This window comes from Salmo trutta, chromosome 24 (assembly GCF_901001165.1).
Source record: "Salmo trutta chromosome 24, fSalTru1.1, whole genome shotgun sequence".
Taxonomy (NCBI): Eukaryota; Metazoa; Chordata; class Actinopteri; order Salmoniformes; family Salmonidae; genus Salmo; species Salmo trutta.
In genome coordinates, this window is record NC_042980.1 from 14,107,813 (window position 1) to 14,135,516 (window position 27,704).

General features: G+C 43.0%; 1 protein-coding gene across 3 annotated transcripts in view; it reads left to right on the plus strand.

Moving 5' to 3' along the window:
- LOC115160738 (collagen alpha-1(XXVIII) chain) overlaps window positions 1-24,095 on the plus strand; it is a 48,982-nt gene extending 24,887 nt beyond the window's left edge. For all 3 annotated transcript variants that reach the window (XM_029711093.1, XM_029711094.1, XM_029711095.1), the window contains exons 15-36: window positions 2,775-2,843; window positions 6,412-6,480; window positions 9,642-9,710; window positions 11,728-11,796; window positions 13,079-13,150; window positions 13,270-13,338; window positions 13,428-13,499; window positions 18,072-18,140; window positions 18,297-18,365; window positions 18,987-19,055; window positions 19,179-19,247; window positions 19,360-19,428; window positions 20,409-20,477; window positions 20,611-20,679; window positions 20,771-20,851; window positions 20,939-20,974; window positions 21,070-21,106; window positions 21,207-21,764; window positions 21,990-22,276; window positions 22,468-22,711; window positions 22,883-23,074; window positions 23,164-24,095. In XM_029711093.1, the coding sequence (XP_029566953.1) occupies window positions 2,775-2,843; window positions 6,412-6,480; window positions 9,642-9,710; window positions 11,728-11,796; window positions 13,079-13,150; window positions 13,270-13,338; window positions 13,428-13,499; window positions 18,072-18,140; window positions 18,297-18,365; window positions 18,987-19,055; window positions 19,179-19,247; window positions 19,360-19,428; window positions 20,409-20,477; window positions 20,611-20,679; window positions 20,771-20,851; window positions 20,939-20,974; window positions 21,070-21,106; window positions 21,207-21,764; window positions 21,990-22,276; window positions 22,468-22,711; window positions 22,883-23,074; window positions 23,164-23,171 (2,415 nt within the window). In that variant the 3' untranslated portion in view covers window positions 23,172-24,095. The remainder of the gene's footprint in view (window positions 1-2,774; window positions 2,844-6,411; window positions 6,481-9,641; window positions 9,711-11,727; window positions 11,797-13,078; window positions 13,151-13,269; window positions 13,339-13,427; window positions 13,500-18,071; window positions 18,141-18,296; window positions 18,366-18,986; window positions 19,056-19,178; window positions 19,248-19,359; window positions 19,429-20,408; window positions 20,478-20,610; window positions 20,680-20,770; window positions 20,852-20,938; window positions 20,975-21,069; window positions 21,107-21,206; window positions 21,765-21,989; window positions 22,277-22,467; window positions 22,712-22,882; window positions 23,075-23,163) is intronic.
- The last annotated feature ends 3,609 nt before the right edge of the window (window positions 24,096-27,704 follow it).

Sequence of the window (27,704 nt, forward strand, 5' to 3'; positions counted from 1 at the left end):
TCAATCAAGTGTTACCATTCATGTTGCTGTGCATGAGCACACCCAATAAAAACAATGTCATTACTCCATGTCACAACTTGTGGAGTGACATACAGTGCATTCAGAAAGTATTCAGACACCTTCCCTTTTCCACATTTTGTTACATTACAGCCTTATTCTAAAATATATTAAATTATTTTTAATTCTACACAATACCGAATAATGATAAAGCAAAAACAGGTTTTTAGAAACAGAAATACCTTATTTACGTAAGTATTCAGACCCTTTGCTAAAAAACTGAGCTCAGGTGCATCCTGTTCACATTGATCAACCTTGATGTTTCTACAACTTGATTGGAGTACACCTGTGGTAAATTAAATTGATTGGACATGATTTGGAAAGGCACACACCTGTCTATATACTGTAAGGTCTCACAGTTGACAGTGCATGTCTGAGCAAAAACCAAGCCATGAGGTCGAAGGAATTGTCCGTAGAGCTCCGAGACAGGATTGTGTTGAGGAACAGATCTGGGGAATGGTACCAAAAAATGTCTGCTGCATTGAAGGTCCCCAGGAACAAAGTGGCCTCCATCATTCTTAAGTGGAAGAAGTTTGGAACCACCAAGACTCTTCCTAGAGCTGTCCGCCCGACAAACTGAGCAATCGGGGGAGAAGGGCCTTGGTCAGGGAGGTGACCAAGAACCCGATGGTAACTCTGACAGAGCTCCAGAGTTCCTCTGTGGAGATGGGAGAACCTTCCGAAAGGACAACCATCTCTGCAGCACTCCACCAATCAGGCCTTTATGATAGAGTGGCCAGACGGAAGCCACTCCTCAGTAAAAGGCACATGACAGCCTGCTTGGAGTTTGCCAAAAGGCACCTAAAGGACTCTCAGACCATGAAAAACAAGATTCTCTGGTCTGATGAAACCAAGATTGAACTCTTTGGCCTGAATGCAAAGCATCACCTCTGAAGGAAACCTGGCACCATCCCTAAGGTGAAGCATGGTGGTGGCAGCATCATGCTGTGGGGATGTTTTTCAGCGGCAAGGACTGGGAGACTAGTCAGGATTAAGGGAAAGATGAACAGAGCAAAGTACAGAGAGATCCTTGATGAAAACCTGCTTTAGAGCGCTCAGGACCTCAGACTGGGGCGAAGGTTCACCTTCCAATAGGACAACGACCCTAAGCACACAGCCAAGACAACACAGGAGTGGCTTCGGGACAAGTCTTTGAATGAGCTTGAGTGGCCCAGCCAGAGCCCGGACTTGAACCTGATCTAACATCTCTGCAGAGACCTGAAAATAGCTGTGCAGCGACGCTCCCCATCCAACCTGACAGAGCTTGAGAGGATCTGCAGAGAAGAATGGGAGAAATTAACATATACAGGTGTGCCAAGCTTGTAGCTTCATACCCAAGAAGACGCAAGGCTGTAATTACTGGCAAAAGTGCTTCAACAAAGTACTAGGGTCTGAATACTTTTGAAAATGTGATATTTCTTATTTTTTCAGAAATTTGCAAAAAAATCTAAAAACCGGTTTTTGCTTTATTATTATGGGATATTGTGTGTAGATTGATGGGGGGGAAAACATTTTAATCAATTTTAGAATAAGGCTGTAACGTAACAAAATGAGGAAAAAGTCAAGGAGTCTGAATACATCCCCGAATGCACTGTATATAATATTTTATATGTAGACTGTTCAAACATTACATACACATGGAGAGGGCCTGGATTTACATGAGATTTAAGAATGACAGTCAATTCCTTCGACCTTATGGCTTGGTTTTTGCTCAGACATGCACTGTCAACTGTGAGACCTTACAGTATATAGACAAGTGTGTGCCTTTCCAAATCATGTCCAATCAATTTAATTTACCACAGGTGGACTCCAATCAAGTTGTAGAAACATCATGGATGATCAATGGAAACAGGATGCACAAAATGGAACACATGAAAACATGACACACGTCCCGTGTGGCTCAGTTGGTAGAGCATGGTGTTTGCAACACCAGGGTTGTGGGTTTGTTTCCCACAGGGGGACCAGTATGGGAAAAAAAAAAAAAAAAAAATGAAATGTATGCATTCACTACTGTAAGTCGCTCTGGATAAGAGCGTCAGCTAAATGACTAAAATGTTAAAAAATGACAGCACTTGGAGTTCAACATGGGTTTCATTTTAGTTATATTGTCATCATAACATGTAGAGACATGAGCATTAACACACTGTAGTATGTAGTAAAGTTTTTCCTAATTCAAGTCAGAACCTGAAAGCAAAGTACATAATGGCACTGCTGAGAGTTTGAGTGGTTGATGCACATACATTTGGTAGTAGGCAGATCCTGAAAAAGGAGCGTAACACAGAAAATGTCCCGAGGCAACCAAACATCTGTCAGAACTGTGCCAGACCCATTGGCTCTTATGGGAAAGTACCCCACCCCCAAAAGGGTCAGGGCAGTTCTATAGGATGGGCCAACCCCCACAACAATTAATATGTTATTGTCTGTGTGTCTGCATTTCATTATTTTCTGCTTAGTTTGAAAAGGGCAAAGCAACACTCATCGGAGGGATAACATAAACAGATTCCAATATGAGTTAAATATTTGGGAATAACATAACTACACTCATATAGGAACATGTCATACTACTCACGAGACAGAGACAGGTGCTAACTTAACCCGCCCAGTCCTTACTACACTATTGACTGAGAACAATGAGGATAGTTCTGTGAATGTGTGAACCAGTGGGAGCTGGATGTGTGACGGGGAGAGAAGGGTGATGACTTGTCTTTGTTTTGCAGGGAGACCGTGGGCTGGACGGACCGAGGGGGCCTAGAGGACAGACGGGTGCAGGAATCAAAGGAGAAAAGGTGGGCTGTAAATACATCAGTAATGAATGCCATCCACACAAACATGTCATGTCTACCCAACAAAATACCTAATGAAGTGCATAAACAAGCCTGAATGTCCTAGTCAGCAGTTATTTATTTATATATATACTGCTCAAAAAAATAAAGGGAACACTTAAACAACACATCCTCGATCTGAATGAAAGAAATAATCTTATTAAATACTTTTTTCTTTACATAGTTGAATGTGCTGACAACAAAATCACACAAAAATAATCAATGGAAATCCAATTTATCAACCCATGGAGGTCTGGATTTGGAGTCACACTCAAAATGAAAGTGGAAAACCACCTACAGGCTGATCCAACTTTGATGTAATGTCCTTAAAACAAGTCAAAATGAGGCTCAGTAGTGTGTGTGGCCTCCACGTGCCTGTATGACCTCCCTACAATGCCTGGGCATGCTCCTGATGAGGTGGCGGATGGTCTCCTGAGGGATCTCCTCCCAGACCTGGACTAAAGCATCCGCCAACTCCTGGACAGTCTGTGGTGCAACGTGGCGTTGGTGGATGGAGCGAGACATGATGTCCCAGATGTGCTCAATTGGATTCAGGTCTGGGGAACGGGCGGGCCAGTCCATAGCATCAATGCCTTCCTCTTGCAGGAACTGCTGACACACTCCAGCCACATGAGGTCTAGCATTAGGAGGAACCCAGGGCCAACCGCACCAGCATATGGTCTCACAAGGGGTCTGAGGATCTCATCTCGGTACCTAATGGCAGTCAGGCTACCTCTGGCGAGCACATGGAGGGCTGTGCGGCCCCCCAAAGAAATGCCACCCCACACCATGACTGACCCACCGCCAAACCGGTCATGCTGGAGGATGTTGCAGGCAGCAGAACGTTCTCCACGGCGTCTCCAGACTCTGTCACGTCTGTCACGTGCTCAGTGTGAACCTGCTTTCATCTGTGAAGAGCACAGGGTGCCAGTGGCGAATTTGCCAATCTTGGTGTTCTCTGGCAAATGCCAAACGTCCTGCACGGTGTTGGGCTGTAAGCACAACCCCCACCTGTGGATGTCGGGCCCTCATACCACCCTCATGGAGTCTGTTTCTGACCATTTGAGCAGACACATGCACATTTGTGGCCTGCTGGAGGTCATTTTGCAGGGCTCTGGCAGTGCTCCTCCTGCTCCTCCTTGCACAAAGGCGGAGGTAGCGGTCCTGCTGCTGGGTTGTTGCCCTCCTACGGCCTCCTCCACGTCTCCTGATGTACTGGCCTGTCTCCTGGTAGCGCCTCCATGCTCTGGACACTACGCTGACAGACACAGCAAACCTTCTTGCCACAGCTCGCATTGATGTGCCATCCTGGATGAGCTGCACTACCTGAGCCACTTGTGTGGGTTGTAGACTCCGTCTCATGCTACCACTAGAATGAAAGCACCGCCAGCATTCAAAAGTGACCAAAACATCAGCCAGGAAGCATAGGAACTGAGAAGTGGTCTGTGGTTCCCACCTGCAGAACCACTCCTTTATTGGGGGTGTCTTGCTAATTGCCTATAATTTCCACCTGGTGTCTATTCCATTTGCACAACAGCATGTGAAATTTATTGTCAATCAGTGTTGCTTCCTAAGTGAACAGTTTGATTTCACAGAAGTGTGATTGACTTGGAGTTACATTGTGTTGTTTAAGTGTTGCCTTCATTTTTATATATATATATATGTGTCTCCTTGGAATGCTCCATTGAAAAAGAAAGGAATTGTTGTGGGGTTTGTATCATTTGATTTATACAATGAGCCTACCACTTTGAAGATGCAAAATATTTTTTATTGTGAAACAAACAAGAAATAAGACAAAAAAACAGAACTTGAGCGTGTATAACTATTCACCCCCCCAAAGTCAATACTTTATAGAGCCACCTTTTGCAGCAATTACAGCTGCAAGTCTCTTGGGGTATGTCTCTATAAGCTTGGCACATCTAGCCACTGGGATTTTTGCCCTTTCTTCAAGGCAAAACTGCTCCAGCTCCTTCAAGTTGGATGGGTTCCGCTGGTGTACAGCAATCTTTCATCATACCACAGATTCTCAATTGGATTGAGGTCTGGGCTTTGACTAGGCCATTCCAATACATGTCAATGTTTCCCCTTAAACCACTCAAGTGTTGCTTTAGCAGTATGCTTAGGGTTATTGTCCTGCTGGAAGGGGAACCTCTGTCCCAGTCTCAAATCTCTGGAAGACTGAAAAAGGTTTCCCTCAAGAATTTCCCTGTATTTAGCGCCATCCATCATTCCTTCAATTCTGACCAGTCCCTGCCGATGAAAAACATCCCCACAGCATGATGCTGACATCACCATGCTTCAATGTGGGGATAGGGTGTTCTCGGGGTGATACGAGGTGTTGGGTTTGCGCCAGACATTGCGTTTTCCTTGATGGCCATAAAGCTCAATTTTTAATCTCATCTGACCAGTGTACCTTTTTCCATATGTTTGGGGAGTCTCCCACATGCCTTTTGGAGAACACCAAACGTGTTTGCTTATTTTTTTCTTTAATCAATGGCTTTTTGTCTGGCCACTCTTCTGTAAAGCCCAGCTTTGTGGAGTGTACGGTTTAAAATGGTCCTATGGACAGATACTCCAATCTCCGCTGTGGAGCTTTGCAGCTCCTTCAGGGTTATCTTTGGCCTCTTTGTTGCCGCTCTGATTAATGCCTTCCTTGCCTGGTCTGTGAGTTTTGGTGGGCGGCCCTCTCTTGGCAGGTTTGTTGTGGTGCCCTATTCTTTCCATTTTTTTAATAATGGATTTAATGGTGCTCCGTGGGATGTTCAAAGTTTCAGATATTTTTTATAACCCTGATCTGTACTTCTCCACAACTTTGTCCCTGACCTGTTTAGAGAGCTCCTTGGTCTTCATAGTGCTGCTTGCTTGGTGGTGTTGCAGACTCTGGGGCAATTCAGAACAGGTGTATATGTGTATATGTATGTATGTGTGTATATGTATGTATGTGTGTGTGTGTGTGTGTATATATAGTATATATATATATATACTGAGTGTATATATATATATATATACTGAGTGTATATATATATATATACTGAGATCATGTGACACTTAGATTGCACAAAGGTGGCCTTTATTTAACTAATTATGTGACTTCTGAAGGTAATTGGTTACACCAGAACTTATTTAGGGGCTTCATAGCAAAGGGGGTGAATACATATGCACGCACCACTTTTCCATTTATTTTTTTTTAGAATTTTTTTTAAACAAGTTATTTTTTTCACTTGACCAATTTGGACTATTTTGTGTATGTCCATTACATGAAATCCAAATAAAAATACATTTAAATTACAGGTTGTAATGAAACAAAATAGGAAAAACGCCAAGGGGGGTGAATACATTTGCAAGGCACTGTATCCCATTCGGCACACACTGGTTGAATTAACATTGCTTCCATGTCATTTCAACAAAATTCCGTTGAACAAACGTGGAATAGACATTGACTTGAAGTCTGTGCCTAGTGGGACAGGCCAATATGCTCATAAAGGGTTAAATACCAACCTTGTCCCTCAACCCTTTCTATGTTTGATCTCAGGGTGAGTTCGGGCCTCCAGGTCATCCAGGACTTGTTGGACTTACAGGAGCGGGCATCCAGGGGGAGAAGGTAAGTTGAGTGGCAAAAGTAACATTGAGTTGAAGTTTACATACACTTAGGTTGGAGTCATTAAAACTTGTTTTTAAACCACTCCACACATTTCTTGTTAACAAACTATAGTGTTGGCAAGTCGGTTAGGACATCTACTTTGTGCATGACACAAGACATTTTTCCAACAATTGTTAACAGACAGATTATTTCACATATAATTCACTGTATCACAATTCCAGTGGGTCAGAAGTTTACATACACTAAGTTGACTGTGCCTTTAAACAGCTTGGAAAATTCCAGAAAATGATGTCATGGCTTTAGAAGCTTCTGATAGGCTAATTTACATCATTTCAGTCAATTGGAGGTGTACCTGTGGATGTATTTCAAGGCCTACCTTCAAACTCAGGGCCTCTTTGCTTGACATCATGAGAAAATTAAAAGAAATCAGCCAAGACCTCAGAAAAGAAATTGTTGACCTCCACAAGTCTGGTTCATCCTTGGGAGCAATTTCCAAACGCCTGAAGGTACCACGTTCATCTGTACAAACAATAGAACGCAAGTATAAACACCATGGGACAACGCAGCCGTCATACCGCTTAGGAAGGAGATGCGTTCTGTCTCCTAGAGATGAATGTGATGTGGTGCGAAAAGTGTAAATCAATCCCAGAACAACAGCAAAGGAACTTGTGAAGATGCTGGAGGAAACAGGTATAAAAGTATCTATATCCACAGTAAAACGAGTCCTATATCGACAAAACCTGAAAGGCCGCTCAGCAAGGAAGAAGCCACTGCTCCAAAACCGCCATGAAAAAAGCCAGACTACGGTTTGCAACTGCACATAGGGACAAAGATTGTACTTTTTGGAGAAATGTCCTCTGGTCTGATGAAACAAAAATAGAACTGTTTGGCCATAATGACCATTGTTATGTTTGGAGGAAAAAGGGGGAGGCTTGCAAGAACACCATCCCAACCATGAAGCACGGGGGTGGCAGCATCATGTTGTTGAGGTGCTTTGCTGCAGGAGGGACTGGTGCACTTCACAAAATAGATGACATCATGAGGAGAGAAAATGATGTGGATATATTGAAGCAATATCTCAAGACATCCGTCAAAGTTAAAGCTTGGTTGTAAATGGGTCTTCCAAATGGACAATGACCCCAAGCATACTTCCAAAGTTGTGGCAAAATGGCTTAAGGACAACAAAGTCAAGGTATTGCAGTGGCCATCACAAAGCCCTGACCTCAATCCTATAGAACATTTGTGGGCAGAACTGAAAAACCGTATGCGAGCAAACCTGACTCAATTACACCAGCTCTGTCAGGAGGAATGGGCCAAAATTCACCCAACGTATTGTGGGAAGCTTGTGGAAGGCTACCTGAAACGTTTGACCCACGTTAAACAATTTAAAGGCAATGCTACCAAATACAAATTGAGTGTATGTAAACTTCTGACCCACCGGGAATGTGATTAAATAAATAAAAGCTGAAATAAATCATTCTCTCTACTATTATTCTGACATTTCACATTGGTGATCCTAACTGACCTAAGACAGGGAATTTTTACTAGGATTAAATGTCAGGAATTGTGAAAAACAGAGTTTAAATGTATTTGGCTAAGGTGTATGTAAACTTCCGACTTCAACTGTACATCACATGTACTTCACATACAAACTGCCGATTTTAGCATGTACATTTTGGTGGGCCAAAACAATTGGGGGACGCATGCCAGCAATGCCACAACACAACACTAAACAATACATTAATTGCACTATAATGGTGACAAACGGTGCCCACAAACTGGTAAGGCTTACGTAAAGCTGTCCCAACAGCAGAGTCCCAACAGCAGCCCCAACAACTTGCCACTACTACACCTGGCTATCAAATGTGCCTTGTCTGGCAGCGACACAATTCATTCTGACTCATTTACTGCCTTTAAAAAAAACGTAGCTGATATGGCTGACTTGCTTAAACAAATCTGGTTTCTACTGACAATTGAGATGTAATTTCGATTAAGACATTAATGAGCGAGCTAGTACGGACGTAGTCAATATAACTATTTGTTCAGCACTTTTGAAATGTACAGTGACTGAATTCAGAACATGGGCCGTTCTCACAGTGTTGTCCCTGTACACCAAGTCAAAACCATAGGATAAATAAAGGGGGCATTTAAGCAGACAATGAAAGCTCTTACAATATTCGATGATTACATTTCTCTAAAACAGGTTAGAACAATAGGCGAAATTAAGAGAGGAAAATAGACCAAATTATTAGGGTGAGGCTCATGGGCTACTAACAGCTTACTACACAACATACACTTTCTTAGCTCAAGAAAACAAAAAAAGAGACCATGTTTGTATCCAGCTTTATTAAAACTTCGCGATCGGTGTCCCTTCCACGGGACGGTTGAGCTAACGTGGGCTAATGAGATTAGCATGAGGTTGTAAGTAACGAGAACATTTCCCAGGACATAGACATATCTGATATTGGCAGAAAGCTTAAATTCTTGTTAATCTAACTGCACTGTCCAATTTAAAGTAGCTATTACAGTGAAATAATACCATGCTATTGTTTGAGGAGAGTGCACAATTTTGAACATGAAAAGTTATTAAAAAACAAATTAGGCACATTTGGGCAGTCATGATACAACATTTTGAACAGAAATAGAATGGTTCATTGGATCAGTCTAAAACTTTGCCCATACACTGCTGCCATCTAGTGACAAATCTAAATTGAACCTGGGCTGGAATAATACATTATGGCCTTTCTATTGCATTTCAAAGATGATGGTACAAACAAATTTGTTTTTTCCTTTGTATTATCTTATGCCAGACCTATTGTGTTATATTCTCCCACATTCCTTTCACATTTCCACAAACTTCAAAGTGTTTCCTTTCAAATTGTACCAAAAATATGCATATCCTTGTTTCAGGGCCTGAGCTACAGGCAGTTAGATTTGGGTATGTAATTTTCGGCAAAAATGTCAAAAAAGGGGCGGATCCTTAAGAGGTTTTAAGTCAATGATTTGTTATTTTATATTGTTTGCAAACCGATATGTAACACGTATTAATGCCAAGATAACATGCAAAACGAGAGGGAGGGTAAAAATGTGGGGCCCAAAACAGGTGGGACAAGTCGCCACCGCATACACACACTGACGTGATTGTGATTGTTATTCCTCAGGGAGTGGAGGGTCCCAGGGGTCCACCTGGCGGCAGAGGGCCACAAGGAGAGGGCTTACCTGGACCTAAGGTTGGTGTACTCCTAGATAATGTGAAATCAAATCAAATTGTATTTGTCAAATACAACAACCTTACAGTGAAACGCTTACTTACTAGCCCTTAACCAACAATGCAGTTTTAAGAAAAATAAGTGTTAAGTAAAAAAATAGATAAGTAAATAACAAATAATTAAAGAACAGCAGTAAAATAACAGTAGCAAGGCTATATACTGGAGGTACCGGTACAGAGTCCATGTGCGGGGGCACAGGTTAGTCGAGGTAATTGAGGTAATATGTACATGTAGGTAGAGTTAAAGTGACTATGCATAGATAATAAACAGAGAGTAGCAGCAGTGTAAAAGAGGGGGGGCAATGCAAATAGTCTGGGTAGCCATTTGATAAGCTGTTCAGGAGTCTTATGGCTTGGGGGTAGAAGCTGTTAAGAAGCCTCTTGGCGCTCCAGTACAGCTTGCCATGCGGGAGCAGAGAGAACAGTCTATGACCAGGGTGGCTGGAGTCTTTGACAATTTTTATGGTCTTCCTCTGACACCGCCTGGTATAGAGATCCTGGATGGCAGGAAGCTTGGCCCCAGTGATGTACTGGGCCGTATGCACTACCCTCTGTAGTGCCCTGCGGTCGGAGGCCGAGCAGTTTCCATACCAGGCAGTGATGCAACCTGTCAGGATGATCTCGATGGTGCAGCAGCTGTAGAACGTTTTGAGGATCTGAGGACCCATGCCAAATCTTTTCAGTCTCCTGAGGGAGAATAGGCTTTGTCATGCCCTCTTCACGACTGTCTTGGTGTGTTTGGACCATGATATTTTGTAGGCGATGTGGACACCAAGGAACTTGAAGCTCTCAACCTGTTCCGCTACAGCCCCGTCGATGAGAATGGGGGCGTGCTCGGTCCTCCTTTTCCTGTAGTCCACAATCATATATTTTGTCTTGATCACATTGAGGGAGAGTTTGTTATCCTGGCACCACACGGCCAGGTCTCTGACCTCCTCCCTATAGGCTGTTGAGGTTCAGCGTGGCAGATGTGTTGTTACCTACCCTTACCACCTGGGGGCGGCCCGTCAGAAATTCCAGGATCCAATTGCAGAGGGAGGTGTTTAGTCCCAGAGTCCTTAGCTTAGTGATGAGCTGTGAGGGCACTATGGTGTTGAACGCTGAGCTGTAGACAATGAATAGCATTCTCACATAGATGTTCCTTTTGTCCAGGTGGAAAAGGGCAGTGTGGAGTGCAATAGAGATTGCATCATCTGTGGATCTGTTGGGGCGGTATGCAATTTGGAGCGGGTCTAGGTTTTCTGGGATAATGGTGTTGATGTGAGCCCAGACCAGCCTTTCAAAGCACTTAATGGCTACAGACGTGAGTACTACGGGTCGGTAGTCATTTAGGCAGGTTACCTTAGTGTTCTTGGGCACAGGGACTATGGTGGTCTGCTTGAAACATGTTGGCATTGCAGACTCAGTCAGGGACCGGTTGAAAATGTCAGTGAAGACACTTGCCAGTTGGTCAGCGCATGCTCAGAGTACACATCCTGGTAATTCGTCTGGCCCTGCGGCCTTGTGAATGTTGACCTGTTTAAAGGTCTTACTCACATCGGCTATGGAGAGTGTGATCACACAGTCGTCCGGAACAGCAGATGCTTTCATGCATGCTTCAGTGTTGCTTGCCTCGAAGTGAGCATAAAAGTAACTTAGCTTGCCTGTGAGGCTTGTGTCACTGGGCAGGTCACGGCTGTGCTTCCCTTTTAGTCTGTAATAGTTTGCAAGCCCTTCCACATCTGAAAAGCGTAGGAGCCGGTGTAGTATGATTCAATCTTAGTCTTGTATTGATGCTTTGCCTGTTTGATGGTTTGTCGGGGGGCATAGCGGGATTTCTTATAAGCTTCCGGGTTAGAGTCCCGCTCCTTGAAAGCAGCAGCTCTACACTTTAGCTCAGTGAGGATGTTGCCTGTAAGCCATGGCTTCTGGTTGGGTTATGAACGTACAGTCACTGTAGGGATTTCTTCAAATGCTACTTTCCATTATCTTACTTCCAGGGCGATCAAGGTTTACCAGGAGAGCTTGGAGTTACAGGGGAAAGAGGCGTTGGTGAGCCAGGGCCAAAGGTAAGACAAATACTTTATCCACCCTCTTCCAAATAGTAAAGAAATGCCTCCTCAAATAAGCCTGGTGATCGCTCAGCAGCCAGTTTATTAGGTACACCGACTGAACGTTAGAATGGGCAAAAGCTTGTGACCTAAGCAACTTTGGCAATATCTAGACTTGACAGTTCTTGCTGCTTTAATATTCTGATCATAAAGTTCTGATCATAGAATTCTGAACGCGTCATGCATGTACACCTATGTTTAAATGTGTCTACCGTGTCCACAGTGTGTCTGGATTCCCTTTTCCTGCACTATATTCAAATGCCAGTATGCATTCTACAAACGGTGGAATAGGGAAAATATGAAAATAACATAAAAATTGATGCCAGTAGCTAACTACTGTAGCTAACTAGCCAGCTAACCTCTGTATCTAGCCAGCAAGCAAGCAAATGGGCTAGCATAACTCTATATTACATAACTGGCTAGCATTATGAGTCCAGCAAACACGTTCCTCACACACTAGGAATGTATTTCCTCCAATGTTATAATGAAAAGGTCCCAAAACAGAAGTTTTCTGGAGACTTGTGGGATGAGTGATGATGACGTCGCCCACTGTATCCGCTTTCTGTAACCTGATTGTGTCCGTCTTTTCAATGCAATCTTTGAGCATGGTATGTTCATCAGTGCCAGACGCACCGGTTCCAGTATCTCAGAAACGGCCAGCCTCCTGGGCTTTTCACACGTGACAGTGTCTACGGTTTACTGTCAATGGTGCGACAAACAAAAAACATCCAGTCATTGGCAGTCCTGTGGGTGAAAACAGCTCGTTGATGAGAGGTCGAAGGAGAATGGCCAGAATCGTACAAACTAAGAGTCGGGCTACAAACAGGCAAATAATGGTGCAGTAGAACAGTGGTGTGCAGAAAGGCATTTCAGAACCCACAACTCATCGGTCCTTGTCACGGATGGTCTATTGCAACCACAGCACGTTCCACTCCCATCAGCTAAAACATGAAGAAGCGGCTCCAGTGAGCAGAAGTGGAAAAACATTGCCTGGTCTGACCAATCCCGGTTCCTGTTGCGTCATGCTGTTGGCAGAGTCAGGATTTGACGTAAGCAGCATGAGTCCATGACCCCATCCTGCCCAGTGTCAACAGTATAGGATGGTGTGGGGAATGTTTTCCTAGCACACATTAGGTCCCTTGATACCAAATCAGGCTGTTCTGGAGGCAAAGGGAGTCTGATACCGTACTAGATGGGTGTACCTAATAAACTGACCAAAAGCAATTTGTTTATTTTTCAGGGTGAGCCTGGTGCATATGGCCTGGCTGGCTTACCTGGTCTTCCAGGAGAGGACGGGGCTCCAGGACAGAAGGTGTGTTATTTCACCTTTACACCACTTCTATAGATACAATATACATCTATAGATACAGTATACCACAACAAAAGGGAATGTGCCAATGTGAAAGGGTTTGTTTCTGCCCCCTCTGCCAGGGTGAGTTTGGTATCGCTGGCCTCAGAGGTTCTGAGGGTGCAGCAGGGATCGGCATCCAGGGCGAGAAGGTAGGTTTCACATCCTTACCCTTCTGTCATACTAACCTGTAAGCACCAAGAGGGGGTCATGTAAATTCTGTGTGATCCACCCCTCCCAGGGAGACCAGGGTCAGAGGGGCATCCGTGGATTACATGGACCTTCTGGCATGACCGGACCCTCGGGGGCAAAGGTGAGAATAACACAATAACACTGTCTGAGACCGAACACGGTTTGATCACTACAGGGCAGGTGTATTGTTATTGTGACAACTGGGGTTTCATTCTGAGTTTGACAAATCTTCATTGTTCAACCAGTATAGTAATCTATTTACAGATTATAATTAATAAACATATCTTCATTTTTTTTGTTTGAGTTCAACCAAAATACTCTAGATCAGGGCTCTCCAACCCTGTTCGTGGATAATTACCCTCCTGTAGGTTTTCAATCCAATCCCAGTTGAAACGCAGCTGATTCAGCTTATCAACTAGTTAATTATTAGAATCAGCTGCGCTAGATAAGGGTTGAAGCGAAAAACTTACAGGACGGTATCTCTTCAGGAACAGGGTTGGAGAGCCCGGCTCTAGATGATTACAGAAATGGCCCGAACATCTCCACAGAAAGAGCGTGTACCCAAACGTGCTTCAGCCCAGCTTGAACAAAGAAGGGAATTAAGTGCTCTAGTGAGAGACTTAAATGTCCAAAAAACATTCCTAACACTCTTGACACTTCAACGGGTGACTTCAACGGGTGATCATCTGAGAAAATAAGGTTAAAAGGAGCACCTTGTGTCTGCAATGAATTAATTGATGATAAATGTTTGTATGTCCTGTCAATAAATGCTCAGATCAATGCAGACACAGAGTCCTTATTTGTTCTATATTTTCACCCCTTGAAGTGTCCTGCGGTATAAGGAATATCTCTGCAGGCTGTAAGGAGTGCGTGGATATTGGGAGTGTACAATATATACACTACCATTCAAAAGTTTGGGGTCACTTAGAATTGTCCTTGTTTTTGAAAGAAAAGCACATTTTTGTCCATTAAAGTAACATCAAATTGATCAGAAATACAGTGTAGACATTGTTAATGTTGTAAATGGCTATTGTAGCTGGAAACGGATGATTTTTAATGGAATATCTGCAGTTGAAGTCGGAAGTCTGAAGTTTACATACACCTTAGCCAAATACATTCAAACTCTGTTTTTCACAATTCCTGACATTTAATCCTAGTAAAAATTCCCTGTCTTAGGTCAGTTAGGATCACCACTTTATTTTAAGAATGTGAAATGTCAGAATAATAGTAGAGATTTATTTCAGCTTTTATTTCTTTCATCACATTCCCAGTGGGTCAGAAGTTTACATACACTCAATTAGTATTTGGTAGCATTGCCTTTAAATTGTTTAACTTGGGTCAAACATTTCGGGTAGCCTTCCACAAGCTTCACACAATAAATTGGGTGAATTTTGGCCCATTCCTCCTGACAGAGCTGGTGTAACGGAGTCAGGTTTGTAGGCCTTCTTGCTCGCACATGCTTTTTCAGTTCTGCCCAAAAATGTTCTATGGGATTGAGGTCAGAGCTTTGTGATGGCCACTCCAATACCTTGACTTTGTTGTCCTTAAGCCATTTTGCCACAACTTTGGAAGTATGCTTGGGGTCATTGTCCATTTGGAAGACCCATTTGCGAACAAGCTTTAACTTCCTGACTGATGTCTTGAGATGTTGCTTCAATATATCCACATAATTTTCCTGCCTCATGATGCCATCTATTTTGTGAAGTTCACCAGTCCCTCCTGCAGCAAAGCACCCCCACAACATGATGCTGCCACCCCCGTGCTTCACGGTTGGGGTGGTGTTCTTTGTCTTGCAAGCATCCCCCTTTTTCCTCCAAACATAACAATGGTCAATATGGCCAAACAGTTCTATTTTTGTTTCATCAGACCAGAGGACATTTCTCCAAAAAGTACGATCTTTGTCCCTATGTGCAGTTGCAAACCGTAGTCTGGCTTTTTTATGGCAGTTTTGGAGCAGTGGCTTCTTCCTTGCTGAGCGGCCTTTCAGGTTATGTCGATATAGGACTCGTTTTACTGTGGATATAGATACTTTTGTACCGGTTTCCTCCAGCATCTTCACAAGGTCCTTTGCTGTTGTTCTGGGATTGATTTGCACTTTTCGCACCAAAGTACGTTCATCTCTAGGAGACAGAACGCATCTCCTTCCTGAGCGGTATGACGGCTGCGTGGACTCATGGTGTTTATACTTGCGTACTATTTTTTGTACAGATGAACGTGGAAACCTTAATGCATTTGAAAATTGCTCCCAAGGATGAACCAGACTTGTGGAGGTCTGCAATTTTTTTTTAGGTCTTGGCTGATTTCTTTTGATTTTCCCATGATGTCAAGCAAAGAGGCACTGAGTTTGAAGGTAGGTCTTGAAATACATCCACAGGTACACCTCCAATTGACTGAAATGATGTCAATTAGCCTATCAGAAGCTTCTAAAGCTATGACATTTTCTGGAATCTTCCAAGCTGTTTAAAGGCACAGTCAACTTAGTGTATGTAAACTTCTGACCCACTGGAATTGTGATACAGTGAATTATAAGTGAAATAATCTGTCTGTAAAAAATAGTTGGAAAAATTACTTTTCATGCACAAAGTAGATGTCCTAACCGACTTGCCAGAACTATAGTTTGTTAACAAGAAATGTGTGGAGTGGTTGAAAAATGACTTTTAATGACTCCAACCTAAGTGTATGTAAACTTCCGACTTCAACTGTATGGCCTTGGCAGAGTTGCAAAGAAAAAGCCATATCTCAGACTGGCCAATAAAAAGGAAATATTAAGATGGGCAAAAGAACACAGACACTGGACAGAGGAACTCTGCCTAGAAGGCCAGCATCCTGGAGTTGCCTCTTCACTGTTGACGTTGAGACTGGTGTTTTGCGAGTACTATTTAATGAAGCTGCCAGTTGAGGACTTGTGAGGCATTTGTTTCTCAAACTTGACACTCTAATGTACTTGTCCTCTTACTCAGTTGTGCACCGGGACCTCCCACTCCTCTTTCTATTCTGGTTAGAGACAGTTTGTGCTGTTCTGTGAAGGGAGTAGTACACAGTGTTGTACGAGATCTTCAGTTTCTTGGCAATTTCTCACATGGAATAGCCTTCATTTCTCAGAACAAGAATAGACTAACGAGTTTCAGAAGAAAGTGCTTTGTTTCTGGCCATTTGGAGCCTGTAATCGAACCCACAAATGCTGCTGCCCCAGATACTCAACTAGTCTAAAGAAGGCCAGTTTTATTGCTTCTTTAATCAGAACAACAGTTTTCAGCTCTACTAACATAACTGCAAAAAGGGTTTTCTAACGATCATTTAGCCTTTTAAAATGATTAACTTGAATTAGCTAACACAACGTGCCATTGGAACACAGGAGTGATGGTTGCTGATAATGGGCCTCTGTACGCCTATATAGAGAATCCATTAAAAATCAGCCGTTTCCAGCTACAACAGTCATTTACAACAGTACAATGTCTACACTGTATTTCTGATCAATTTGATGTTATTTTAATGGACAAAAAATGTGCTTTTCTTTCAAAAACAAGGACATTTTTAAGTGACCCCAAACTTTTGAATGGTAGTGTATATACAAATGTATATGGACACACCTTCAAATTAGTGGATTCGGATATTTCAGCCACACCCGTTGCTGACAATTGTATTAAATTGAGCACACAGCCATGCAATCTCCATAGCAAAATATTGGCAGTAGAATGGCCTTACTGAAGAGCTCAGTGACTTGCAATGTGGCACCGTCATTGGATGCCACCTTTCCAACAAGTCAGTTGGTAAAATTTCTGCCCTGCTAGAGCTGCACCGTTCAACTGTAAGTGCTGTTATTTTTAAGTGGAAACGTCTAGGAGCAACAATGGCTCAGCCGTGAAGTGGTAGGCCACACAATCTCACAGAATGGGACCGCCGAGTGCTGAAGCAAGTAAAATCGTCTGTCCTTGGTTGCATCACTCACTACTGCGTTCCAAACTGCCTCTGGAAGCAACGTCAGCACGAGCTGTTTGTCGGGAGCTTCATGAAATGGGTTTCCATGGCCGAGCAGACACACAAGCCTAAGATCATCATGTGCGATGCAAGGCATCGGCTAGAGTGGTGTAAACCTCGCCACCATTGGACTCTGGAGCAGTGGAAACGTGTTCTCTGGAATGATGAATTACGCTTCACCATCTGTCAGTCCAGCGGACGAATCTGGGTTTGGTGGATGCCAGGAGAATGCTACCTGCCCCAATGCATAGTGCCAACTGTAAAGTTTGGTGGAGGAGGAATAAGGGTCTGGGGCTAGGCCCCTTAGTTCCAGTGAAGGGAAATCTTAACGCTACAGCATACAATGACATTCTAGACAATTCTGAGCTTGCTGGTATGTTGAGATTGGTGTGGAAGAACTTGACTTGCCTGCACAGAGCCCTGACCTCAACTCCATCGAACAGACCTAGTCGCCCAACATCAGTCCCCGACCTCACTAATGCTCTTGTGGCTGAATGGAAGCAAGTCCCCGCAGCAAGTCCCTGCAGCAATGTTCCAACATCTAGTGGAAAGACTTCCCAGAAGAGTGGAGGCTGTTATAGCCGCAAATGGGGGACCAACTCCATATTAATACCCATGATTTTGAAGCGAGATGTTCGACGAGCAGGTGTCCACATGAGTTTGGTCATGTAGTGTATCTAGAGTTCAAGGGAATTCTTGCCCATTGTTCTTTCAGGGGGAGCCTGGCACACCGGGGCGACTGGGCATGTCAGGACTACCGGGACGGGCCATTGCAGGTCCTAAGGTAAGAAACACACATCTATTAACCATCTTGTTTCTCTATGCTGTTCTTGTCAAGTAATGTACATAAGAAACACTGCTACACAGGTCATTGCCATGCATCATCAGATCCTGGCTGATAAACAGCATTGTGATTTCCCTATCTCGCTCTCTGTCTCAGGGTGATCTAGGCCCTCCTGGTCCGTCTGGGCCTATTGGAGAGACAGGCTATGGGCTGCCTGGGCCGAAGGTAAGTGTTGCAGTTACCAATAAATAAATCACAAAAAACAGTGGTGAAAGTAACCATGAGACATACAGGTGTAGGATCTTTGATCACCTTGTTGTTGCAGGAAATAATAATAATGATGTGTGCTTATATTTGTCCTTTTTCACACACATACAAGTGTGTATTAATACGCATGTGTGAATTAGAAATGTGTTTTTTGCATATCCCAATTCTCCCTGAGACACCCTCTGAGAGTGGGGTCACGGTCTGCCATTATCGACGGCGACCCAGAAGCTATTAGGGTTAAGTGCCTTGCTTAAGGGCACATCAACAGATTTTTCACCTTGTCGGCTCAGGGATTCGAATTGGCGACCTTTCAGTTCCTGGCCCAAGGCTATAACCGCTAAGCGACCTGCCGCCCAAATGCAAACTTGTAGTGTAATCAAGGTTTAAAAAGGCTTCTAAAGTTTGTAGTTTCTACTTTAAAATGTCAGACTTGATTTGCCATAACAAAAAAATATATCAATCCCTACAAAAATTCCCATTTCCTGTTGCTGCGGGATTATTTTCCTGTTGTTAGAAAAGTCTCAAATGAACGTCCTACACCTGTATGATATGCTCATTGTTCGAATGATGTTTTACCAGGGCGACCGCGGTAATTCTGGTCCACCAGGTCAATTTGGGCCCAAAGGTGAAGGTTTCCCTGGACCAGTGGTGAGTAGTACCAACAAACCAACCTACAAACTCATGAATCTTCATGTCCTAATTGCAGATTGGTGCCGTTTAGTCAAACTCAGTCTCTCATGAAGTTTGGGTTGTCCCCTGTTCCTCGTTTAGGGTCCTCCAGGTCTTCCGGGTCTACAGGGAGAGCAGGGCCCTGAGGGCGTTGGCATCCCAGGACCTAAGGTACTTGTTATTTATCTGGCCCTAAATCCTCTATGCATGTCAATCTGCTACAACCTACTGCATGGGAAGATGAAATGTGTATTGTTTGTGTTTGTAAATATGTCTGTCCCAGGGAGACATTGGCTTCAGAGGATTGCCAGGTTTGCCAGGCCCAACGGGAGAGGGTGTGCAAGGACCACCGGTATGAAACTGATATTAACCTCTGACACAAATAGAGATTCCTTATATAGACAGAGGTCACAGTCTGAGTGTAATGAGTGACATACACTATATATACAAAAGTATGTGGACACCCCTTCAAATTTGTGGATTCGGTTATTTCAGCCACACCCGTTGCTGACAGGTGTATAAAATTGAGCACAAATCCATGAGATCTCTATAGACAAACATTGGCAGTACAATGGCCTTACTGAAGAGCTCAGTGACTTTCAACGTGGCACCGTCATAGGATGCCACCTTTCCAGCAAGTCAGTTGGTCAAATGTCTGCCCTGCTAGAGCTGCCCCGGTCAACTGTAAGTGCTGTTAATGTGAAGTGGAAACATCTAGGAGCAACAACGTCTCAGCCGCGAAGTGGTAGACCACACAAGCTCACAGGACGGGACTGCCGGGTGCTGAAGCAGGCAGCTCGTAAAAATTGTCTGTCCTCGGTTGCAACACTCAATACCGAGTTCCAAACTGCCTCTGGAAGCAACATCAGCACAAGAACTGTTTGTCAGGAGCTTCATGAAATCAGTTTCCGTGGTCGAGCAGCCGCACACAAGCCTAAGATCACCATGCGCAACGCCAAGCGTCAACTTGAGTTGTGTAAAGCTCGCCGCCATTGGAGCAGGCCTAATTGCCCAACATCAGTGCCTCACTAATGCTCTTGTGGCTGAATGGAAGCAAGTCCCTGCAGCAATGTTCCAACATCTAGTGGGAAGCCTTCCCAGAAGAGTGGAGGCTGTTATAGCAGCAAACGGGAACCAACTCAATATTAATGCCCATGATTTTGGAATGAGATGTTTGAAGAGCTGGTGTCCACATACTTTTGGTCATGTAGTGTACCTTATCACATATCAGTAGTCCAGCTGTGATGGCAATGCCCAACTTAATCAACTTCACTGATTTGAGTCTGAGGTATGTCTGTCCCCTCCTATAACACTAGCATCATTGGTTTCCAGGGTAACATTGGAAGGCCAGGACCCCTTGGTCCAACAGGTCCACCAGGAGAAGGTTTGCAGGGCCCCAAGGTATGTTAATTAACAAAGTACATTCCTGACCTATGACCTTGAGTGTGTTATAGCACTTTTCCAGGTATCTGACCTTTTTAAATGACCACCCTATGGGTCTTGTTTTGATTTATGGTTCATCTTTTGTTTTTAGGGTGGGCAGGGGTCTCAGGGTGTGACAGGGCCAAGGGGACCCTCGGGGGAAGGATTCCCAGGAGCTAAGGTAAGATGTGTGCTTAACCTCATGGAACTCGTCTACTGACGGATGCAGTGACCTTGTCTCTAACAGCAGTCCTCCTGTCTCTTCACTCCAGGGTGACCGTGGCTTGCAGGGTGAGAGAGGAAATAAGGGCGGAAAGGGAGATCTGGGAGATCATGGGGTTCATGGAGAGTCTGTGAGTCTTGAATTGTCATATTTTACAACATTTCAAAGTAATGGTATATGATCAATCCATGAATTTAAATGTTTTCTTGTATCTCAGGGGAGACCAGGAATAAAAGGTGAAGCCGGCCTTACAGTAAGTTCACAAACGTTGCATACTACATCATTGATGCTGTGATATAGAAAACATCTATAATAAATTAACGTAACTCACACTCCTATCACATCCAGAGAGAAGACATCATTAAATTGATCAAGGAAATCTGTGGTAAGACTGTTTAACTGTGATAGTAACAAATCCAAGACAAAACATGAAGCATAGATGGAATCATGTCAGTAGCTATTCAGCATCTCTCCAATGCTTTCAGGATGTGGAGTGAAGTGCAAGGAGATGCCAATGGAACTTGTATTCGTCATTGACAGCTCAGAGAGTGTTGGCCCGGAAAACTTTGGGATTATCAAGGACTTCGTCACAGCGTTGGTAGACCGTACCACTGTTGGACGTAACACCACCAGAATTGGACTGGTCCTGTACAGTCTGGATGTCAAACTAGAGTTCAACCTGGCACGCTACATGACCAAGCAGGATGTTAAGGAGGCCATCAGGAAAATGCCCTACATGGGTGAGGGCACCTACACTGGCACTGCCATCCGGAAGGCTACCCAAGAAGCCTTCTACAGTGCCCGTACTGGAGTCAGGAAGGTGGCCATTGTCATCACAGATGGAAAGACAGACAAACGAGAGCCTGTGAAGCTAGACATTGCTGTGAGGGAGGCCCATGCTGCCAACATTGAGATGTATGCCCTGGGGATTGTCAACACCTCAGATACAACCCAGGCCGAGTTCCTCCGTGAGCTCAATCTGATCGCCTCGGACCCTGACAATGAACATATGTACCTCATCGACGACTTCAACACTCTACCAGGTGACTAACACGCTCATACGTCTCACCTAGCTATCTTAAGATGAATGCACTAATTGTAAGTCGCTCTGGATAAGAGTGTCTGCTAAATGACCAAAACAATGATATGGAAAATGTGCGTAGTATCACACATTACTATACATCAGCTTTGTATTATGCAATCACAACTGACTTAGAGATGTCATAGACTTTAACGGAGGTTGTCATTTATCTTCTTCTGTCTTTCAGCTCTGGAGTCAAAACTTGTTAGCCAGTTATGTGAGGATGAGAATGGAGCCCTTGTGATGAATCGCATCGCTAATGGCTTTGGAACCAATGGGAACAATGGCTATGGGAACCACAGATATGTACTGGAAGCCCATGGGAATAACGGCTATGTGGACAGCAGCTATGGAAACACCTATCATGAGGATCCTATCCTAAATCCTAGTAGACGTACCAGTTCCCAGAGTTACATCAGAGGCCGTGGAGATACCTTTGCTCTGCCCCTCAACGCTGGACCACTCCCATTGCAGGTCCATGTAATCCTTTACAGGACAGATTTATATCATAAAAAGTAACTCTCCTTGGGTTTTTTTCGAGGAGCAATTGAATGATTGCTTAGTAATAGTCATAGTCCTTGCTCTGTTCGTCAATGAATTCCATTTTAGCAGTAAAGGCGTTGAGTTATTGTCCAACTAATCTATGTGTGTGTGTATTCATCCAGGTGGAGGATGATGAGGAGGGTGAAGATTTAGACATAAGGACCCATGTGCGAGGAGGTATTGTGGCTGTAGTTAACAAGACAGTATCCATCCTCCCTGCAAGGGAAAGCTCCCACTCCAACACAACTGTTTCATCATCATCATCAGGATCAGCATCATCATCCTCCGGAACATCGGGTTCAGCTTCATCCACCAGCTCAGGCCAATTTCGGCCGGTATCAATTCCTAATACAATTTTCCCCCAAGGTTAGGACCTTTCACTGCAACATGTTCACAACTAGATCAAAAGTCACATCATCTCTAAATACTGTATGAATCAGATAAAGAAACTGGGCCATTTCTGTCTAACATTCAATTATGTCTTAACTTTTGTAATGCACTGAATGTCATACTTCTCCTTCTATGCTGTTCTGTCAGAGTCTGTCCAGCTTGATTCCCGCTGTAAGCTGAGTTTGGACCAAGGCACCTGTCGAGAATATAAAATCCGGTGGTATTATGACCAACAGGCCAATTCATGTGCACAGTTCTGGTATGGAGGCTGTGAAGGAAATGCTAACCGCTTTGAGACCGAGAATGAATGCAAGAAGATCTGTGTTCTATCTAGAACAGGTATGTCCCACAGCTCGTGGTGATCTTAAGCCGCTGTGCTCTATTTTCTGGCATTCTTTTTGACATGCTCTTCCCTCTATTTTCCACAGCTGGTTAAAACAGGCAGATGATCAATCAACTCATCTGTACAATATTCCATGGAAACCAACCAAAGTGGAGAAGACAATTTTAATATTTAACATGTAATAGTCTACTACTGTTTGATATCTAAATATATTTTAAAACAGGTATTTATCATTGGTGAAAAACTCCACTTTGCATCTCTCTCTCTCGTGCAAAGAATGAGGGACAGACCACTTCAAGATTTCATGAAGTTGCCTTAATTTCCAGATGTTTTACTATCTGAACAACACGTTAATGAACAAGTCTTTATGATGACTTTATTTGAGGAAGTCTGAATTTGAAGAAAATATAAGGGTGCTATGGTATTTTACTACATTAGAAAAGTGGTCCTACCTTACTCTCGTTATTTTGCAGAATTAACTAATCCATTCAATGCCTCAATGTTACTCAACATTACCTTAGGGCTTAGGCTGTTCTGAACAGAGAGGATAGGTTCAAAACCAGCTTTTGTCATTTCAGGTTTACATGAGAAAACATCACACAATGTAAATTCTCAAACCACTGAGCCAAGCACATTATGCTGTTCCACACTGAATATTATCTTATAATATCGGAATAGAAAACTATAGAATACATCATTTTTTGTAGTATATGTTTTGAATTAAAAAAATTAATTAAGCAAACTAAATTAAGTAGGTGTGGTCATTATTTTTTTATTGTTTGTTAAATGATATGAATTACTCCATTTTGGCGGTATAGGCCAGGTGGCAGGACTACAAGTGACAGTATGCAATTTACTAAGCTTTTTTCTGACAAAACGTTTTGGAAAATGTGATGATTGGAAATTGCACATCACTGTTGATGAAAAAGCTCATTTGAAATAAATGACCCTTTTTTTTGACTGGTTTGATGATTGATGATTTTGTATTTGTTTTTATTAATAAAACGTTGAATGTGGTGTGTGTGTTACTTTATTACTTCACTCTCAGATGAACAGGTGAAGTTGCCAAATTAACATACTACAAACAAATCCACCTGATGATACCGTATTTGCAGTGCTGATGACACACAATGACCTAGAAAAGCATTATAAAGGGAACACGTGCTTGCAATCTACCCAGAATAGACGCAGTTTCCTTTTCTATATTGTACTATTACTTTCAGCTTTATATCGGAAAGCATGGTAACGATTAACACTCTGTACGCAGGCACACTTCAAACTGCAAGACAGCTCATTTGCATATCCCATTGATCTTCAACCTCGAGTGATTCTGATTAGCTGTTAAACACAAGGGAGTTATGGACTATGATTAAATGTGTATAGCTCCATATACTACAGTAACGACTTTAATGTAGTTAGCGATTGCCGCAAAATGCCTTACCTAAACTTATATTCACTTGCCTTGACACATTATACACTACTCGTCATGTGTCAAGACAGTACACGCATACAAGCGGGATACAGTAGTAGCCAAGTACCTCAACTTCACGATGATGATTTCATCCACGGAATTGTGCGCAGACGTAGTACAGTAGTCTAGCTTGTTTTTTAAATGAACTTTCGACTCCTTCGAGTCGCTAAACTTATGCAGTCAATACTTTAAAACATGTAAAGGCCTTGATACACTGGACATTTTAAGAGGCAATGTTGTCAGCAATGGTTGCTGCAACCATTTTACATTGAAAATGAGCACATTTTTATTATATAGGGAATCTTAATCGGCAGCTCCATCTTCGGTGCGATCGTAAATGCACTCTGCCTTTACACATGACGAGTAGTTTAATGAGTCAAGGCTGTACTTGCTTGTTTCGTCACATAAACTAAAATTAGCCCAACTATTCGAATTTTAACAACCCGGAAATGGCGGAGAGATTTCAGCATAGCGCATCATTAAGACAAAACTGTACTTCGGCCACTCAGGAACATTCACTGTCTTTGTTAGCTAATAAATTCCAGTACAGACGTGGCAGTCAACAGGCAACAACAAGCTATAGGAGATGAGTAAATAAATGGGTGAATTGAGTTAAGTTAATATATGCTGCATATGAAATCTATTATTCATGTCCATGTGCTCATTGCTCTAGTGTCTCACCACACTCCTTTGCCAGCAATTGCTTGGCAATGTTGCCTATTCTACCTGTGAATTTCCGTCTATGCTTTTGGCGTGTTGATGCCATTCTCAGTTCGGAATGTGCATTCCACATCAGGGCTGCCAACTTTTGAAAAAAGCTTGGCGTGAGATTTGCTATGTGAATTTCATTGCCCCCTGGCACAAACCCTAGACAGGGGACTGGGGATCCACCCCTAGGAAGATTTTACTGTTTTAAAGCTAATTTCCTGCAATTCTTCATATTTTGACTTGGCTTAAGGCCTATGACCGGGGTAAAAAAGGAGGTGCATTCAGGATGCTTTGAATATTAAATGAACACTCAAAATTTGACTACGTTATTACTATGAGATTTTGGGGGATGAAATGTAAAGTATGATAATATTTTTTTAAACATATTTTTTTAGGAAGTATGACACTTTATTCAGACAGTAATGAAATGAGATAGGGAGACAGGCAAATGCTGGAAACAGTGGGAAGGTTGGAAGCAGGGATTGATCTCTGTTCTCAGGTGGAAAGTTGTATGCGACACGTGCCAGGGAGTGTTACCACTACACCAAATTGTAATATTAATGGTTGATGGCAGTCGGAAATCAAATCATAGATTGCAGTCTGCTTGTCCATAAATTGCTTTCAAGGTAAGGACACAAGCATTTTCTATCTTTTTAAAATAGAGCTAGAATAAAATCCTGCTAGTTCTCCAGGAGGGTTGGCCACCCCTGATCTATGTTTCCCAAGTTCTGGGTGTTTGAAAATGTTCTTGTTATAACAATTGATTTCTCAAAATCACCTTACATTTCAAGAAAAATCTAAAGAATATCAATATTCAGGGTGTTTGTGTCTACTAGTTGAATATGCTTGCCATCATCGTACTCTACACAGACAAAATATGACGTGTTTATGAGTTGTGAGTCCCTCACCTAAAATGTCAACAATTATATTTGATTCCTGGAGCATTTAATATCCAACGCTTATTTGTATGACTTATTCAAAACTGTCTGTGAATGGCTGCAAAAATACATAGCCTATCAATGAAATGTATTTATAAAGCCCTTCTTCCACCAGCTAATGTCACAAAGTGCTGTACAGAAACCCAGCCTAAAACCCCAAACAGCAAGCAATGCAGGTGTAGAAGCACGGTGGCTAGGAAAAACTCCCTAGAAAGGCCAGAACCTAGGAAGAAACCTAGAGAGGAACCAGGCTATGAGGGGTGGCCAGTCCTCTTCTCTCTGTGCCGGGTGGAGATTATAACAGAACATGGCCAAGATGTTCAAATGTTCATAGATGACCAGCAGGGTCAATATCTGATTTCAAATTGGGAAGAAGTAGAATAATATAGTGTGGGGAATAACAGTATTGTTCTTGCTGACAAGCACAGTAATTACCATATATTTTAGCCCATTGTTAAGAATGAGAATTGTTCCACTGATCAGACCAAATAAAGTAAATAGCTAATAAAATCTCCTGAAGACTTCATGACATAAATCTGCCCCTACACTCTACCCAAATTATTTTATATGTATTGTCCCTCCTCTAGAATCGAATTTACACTTTTGGGTTCACAATCTGTTTGACCAAATTATTTTTCATAGTTACAAATCACGTCACCCTACCAAACTTCCCTGCTAAAACTGTGTAGTGCAGGTCTGTCTGTCTTCTGCCTTTTCGATGTCACAGCCTAAATGCCAATCACCAGACGAGGGGCAAGTGTGGATTAGTACATGCTGTAAAAAGGCTGCATTCTGCAATAGGGACAGGAGTAACAGCAACCTAATTCTGTTGACAACATTGTACATAAAACAGGTCTACAGTGCTGCTCTTTTTTTACAGTTTTAGAAACTCAGCGGAGAACATCTCTCCATTCAGCTCCACTCTCATCTTGATGGGCGTTTCTTTAAAACATGCATCCAATCCCCTTGGTCCTTTACATAACTAGACCAATCATATGCTTCAATGTGCCGCGGTTCACAGTGCTGTGTGGTAAAACAGGACAATGATAGATGTTCTGCTCCTGATGTTAAATTGCAGGCACAGATGCTCCGATTTCAAAACGACTTGGAGCACAGTTGAATAGTTAACGCACTGACTAATTCGAAAAATAAAAGCAGTACTTTTCAATGCGTGAGATATAAGGGGGTAAAATGCGTGTCTCATGGCCGTTGCGCGAGAGTTGGCAGCGCTGCCACATTGTGACAAAACTAAAGTGAAAAGGGAATAGGAAAATGTTAAAATTACACCACCCATAACCATGCAACCATAATACCAAAACACCCCCCTTATCCCACCCCCCTTATCCCACCTACACCTGGCCACCGGCCTGGGAGTATGGCACTCCTTCCTTCAACACCTGTAACTCTTCTGCAGTAAAATATTTCACTCCCAATAACTTTTCTGCTGCTGGAACTACTACTTTTAGCTCCTGGGACTTCCTTTCCATCTTTGCTGTACAGGTAATTACC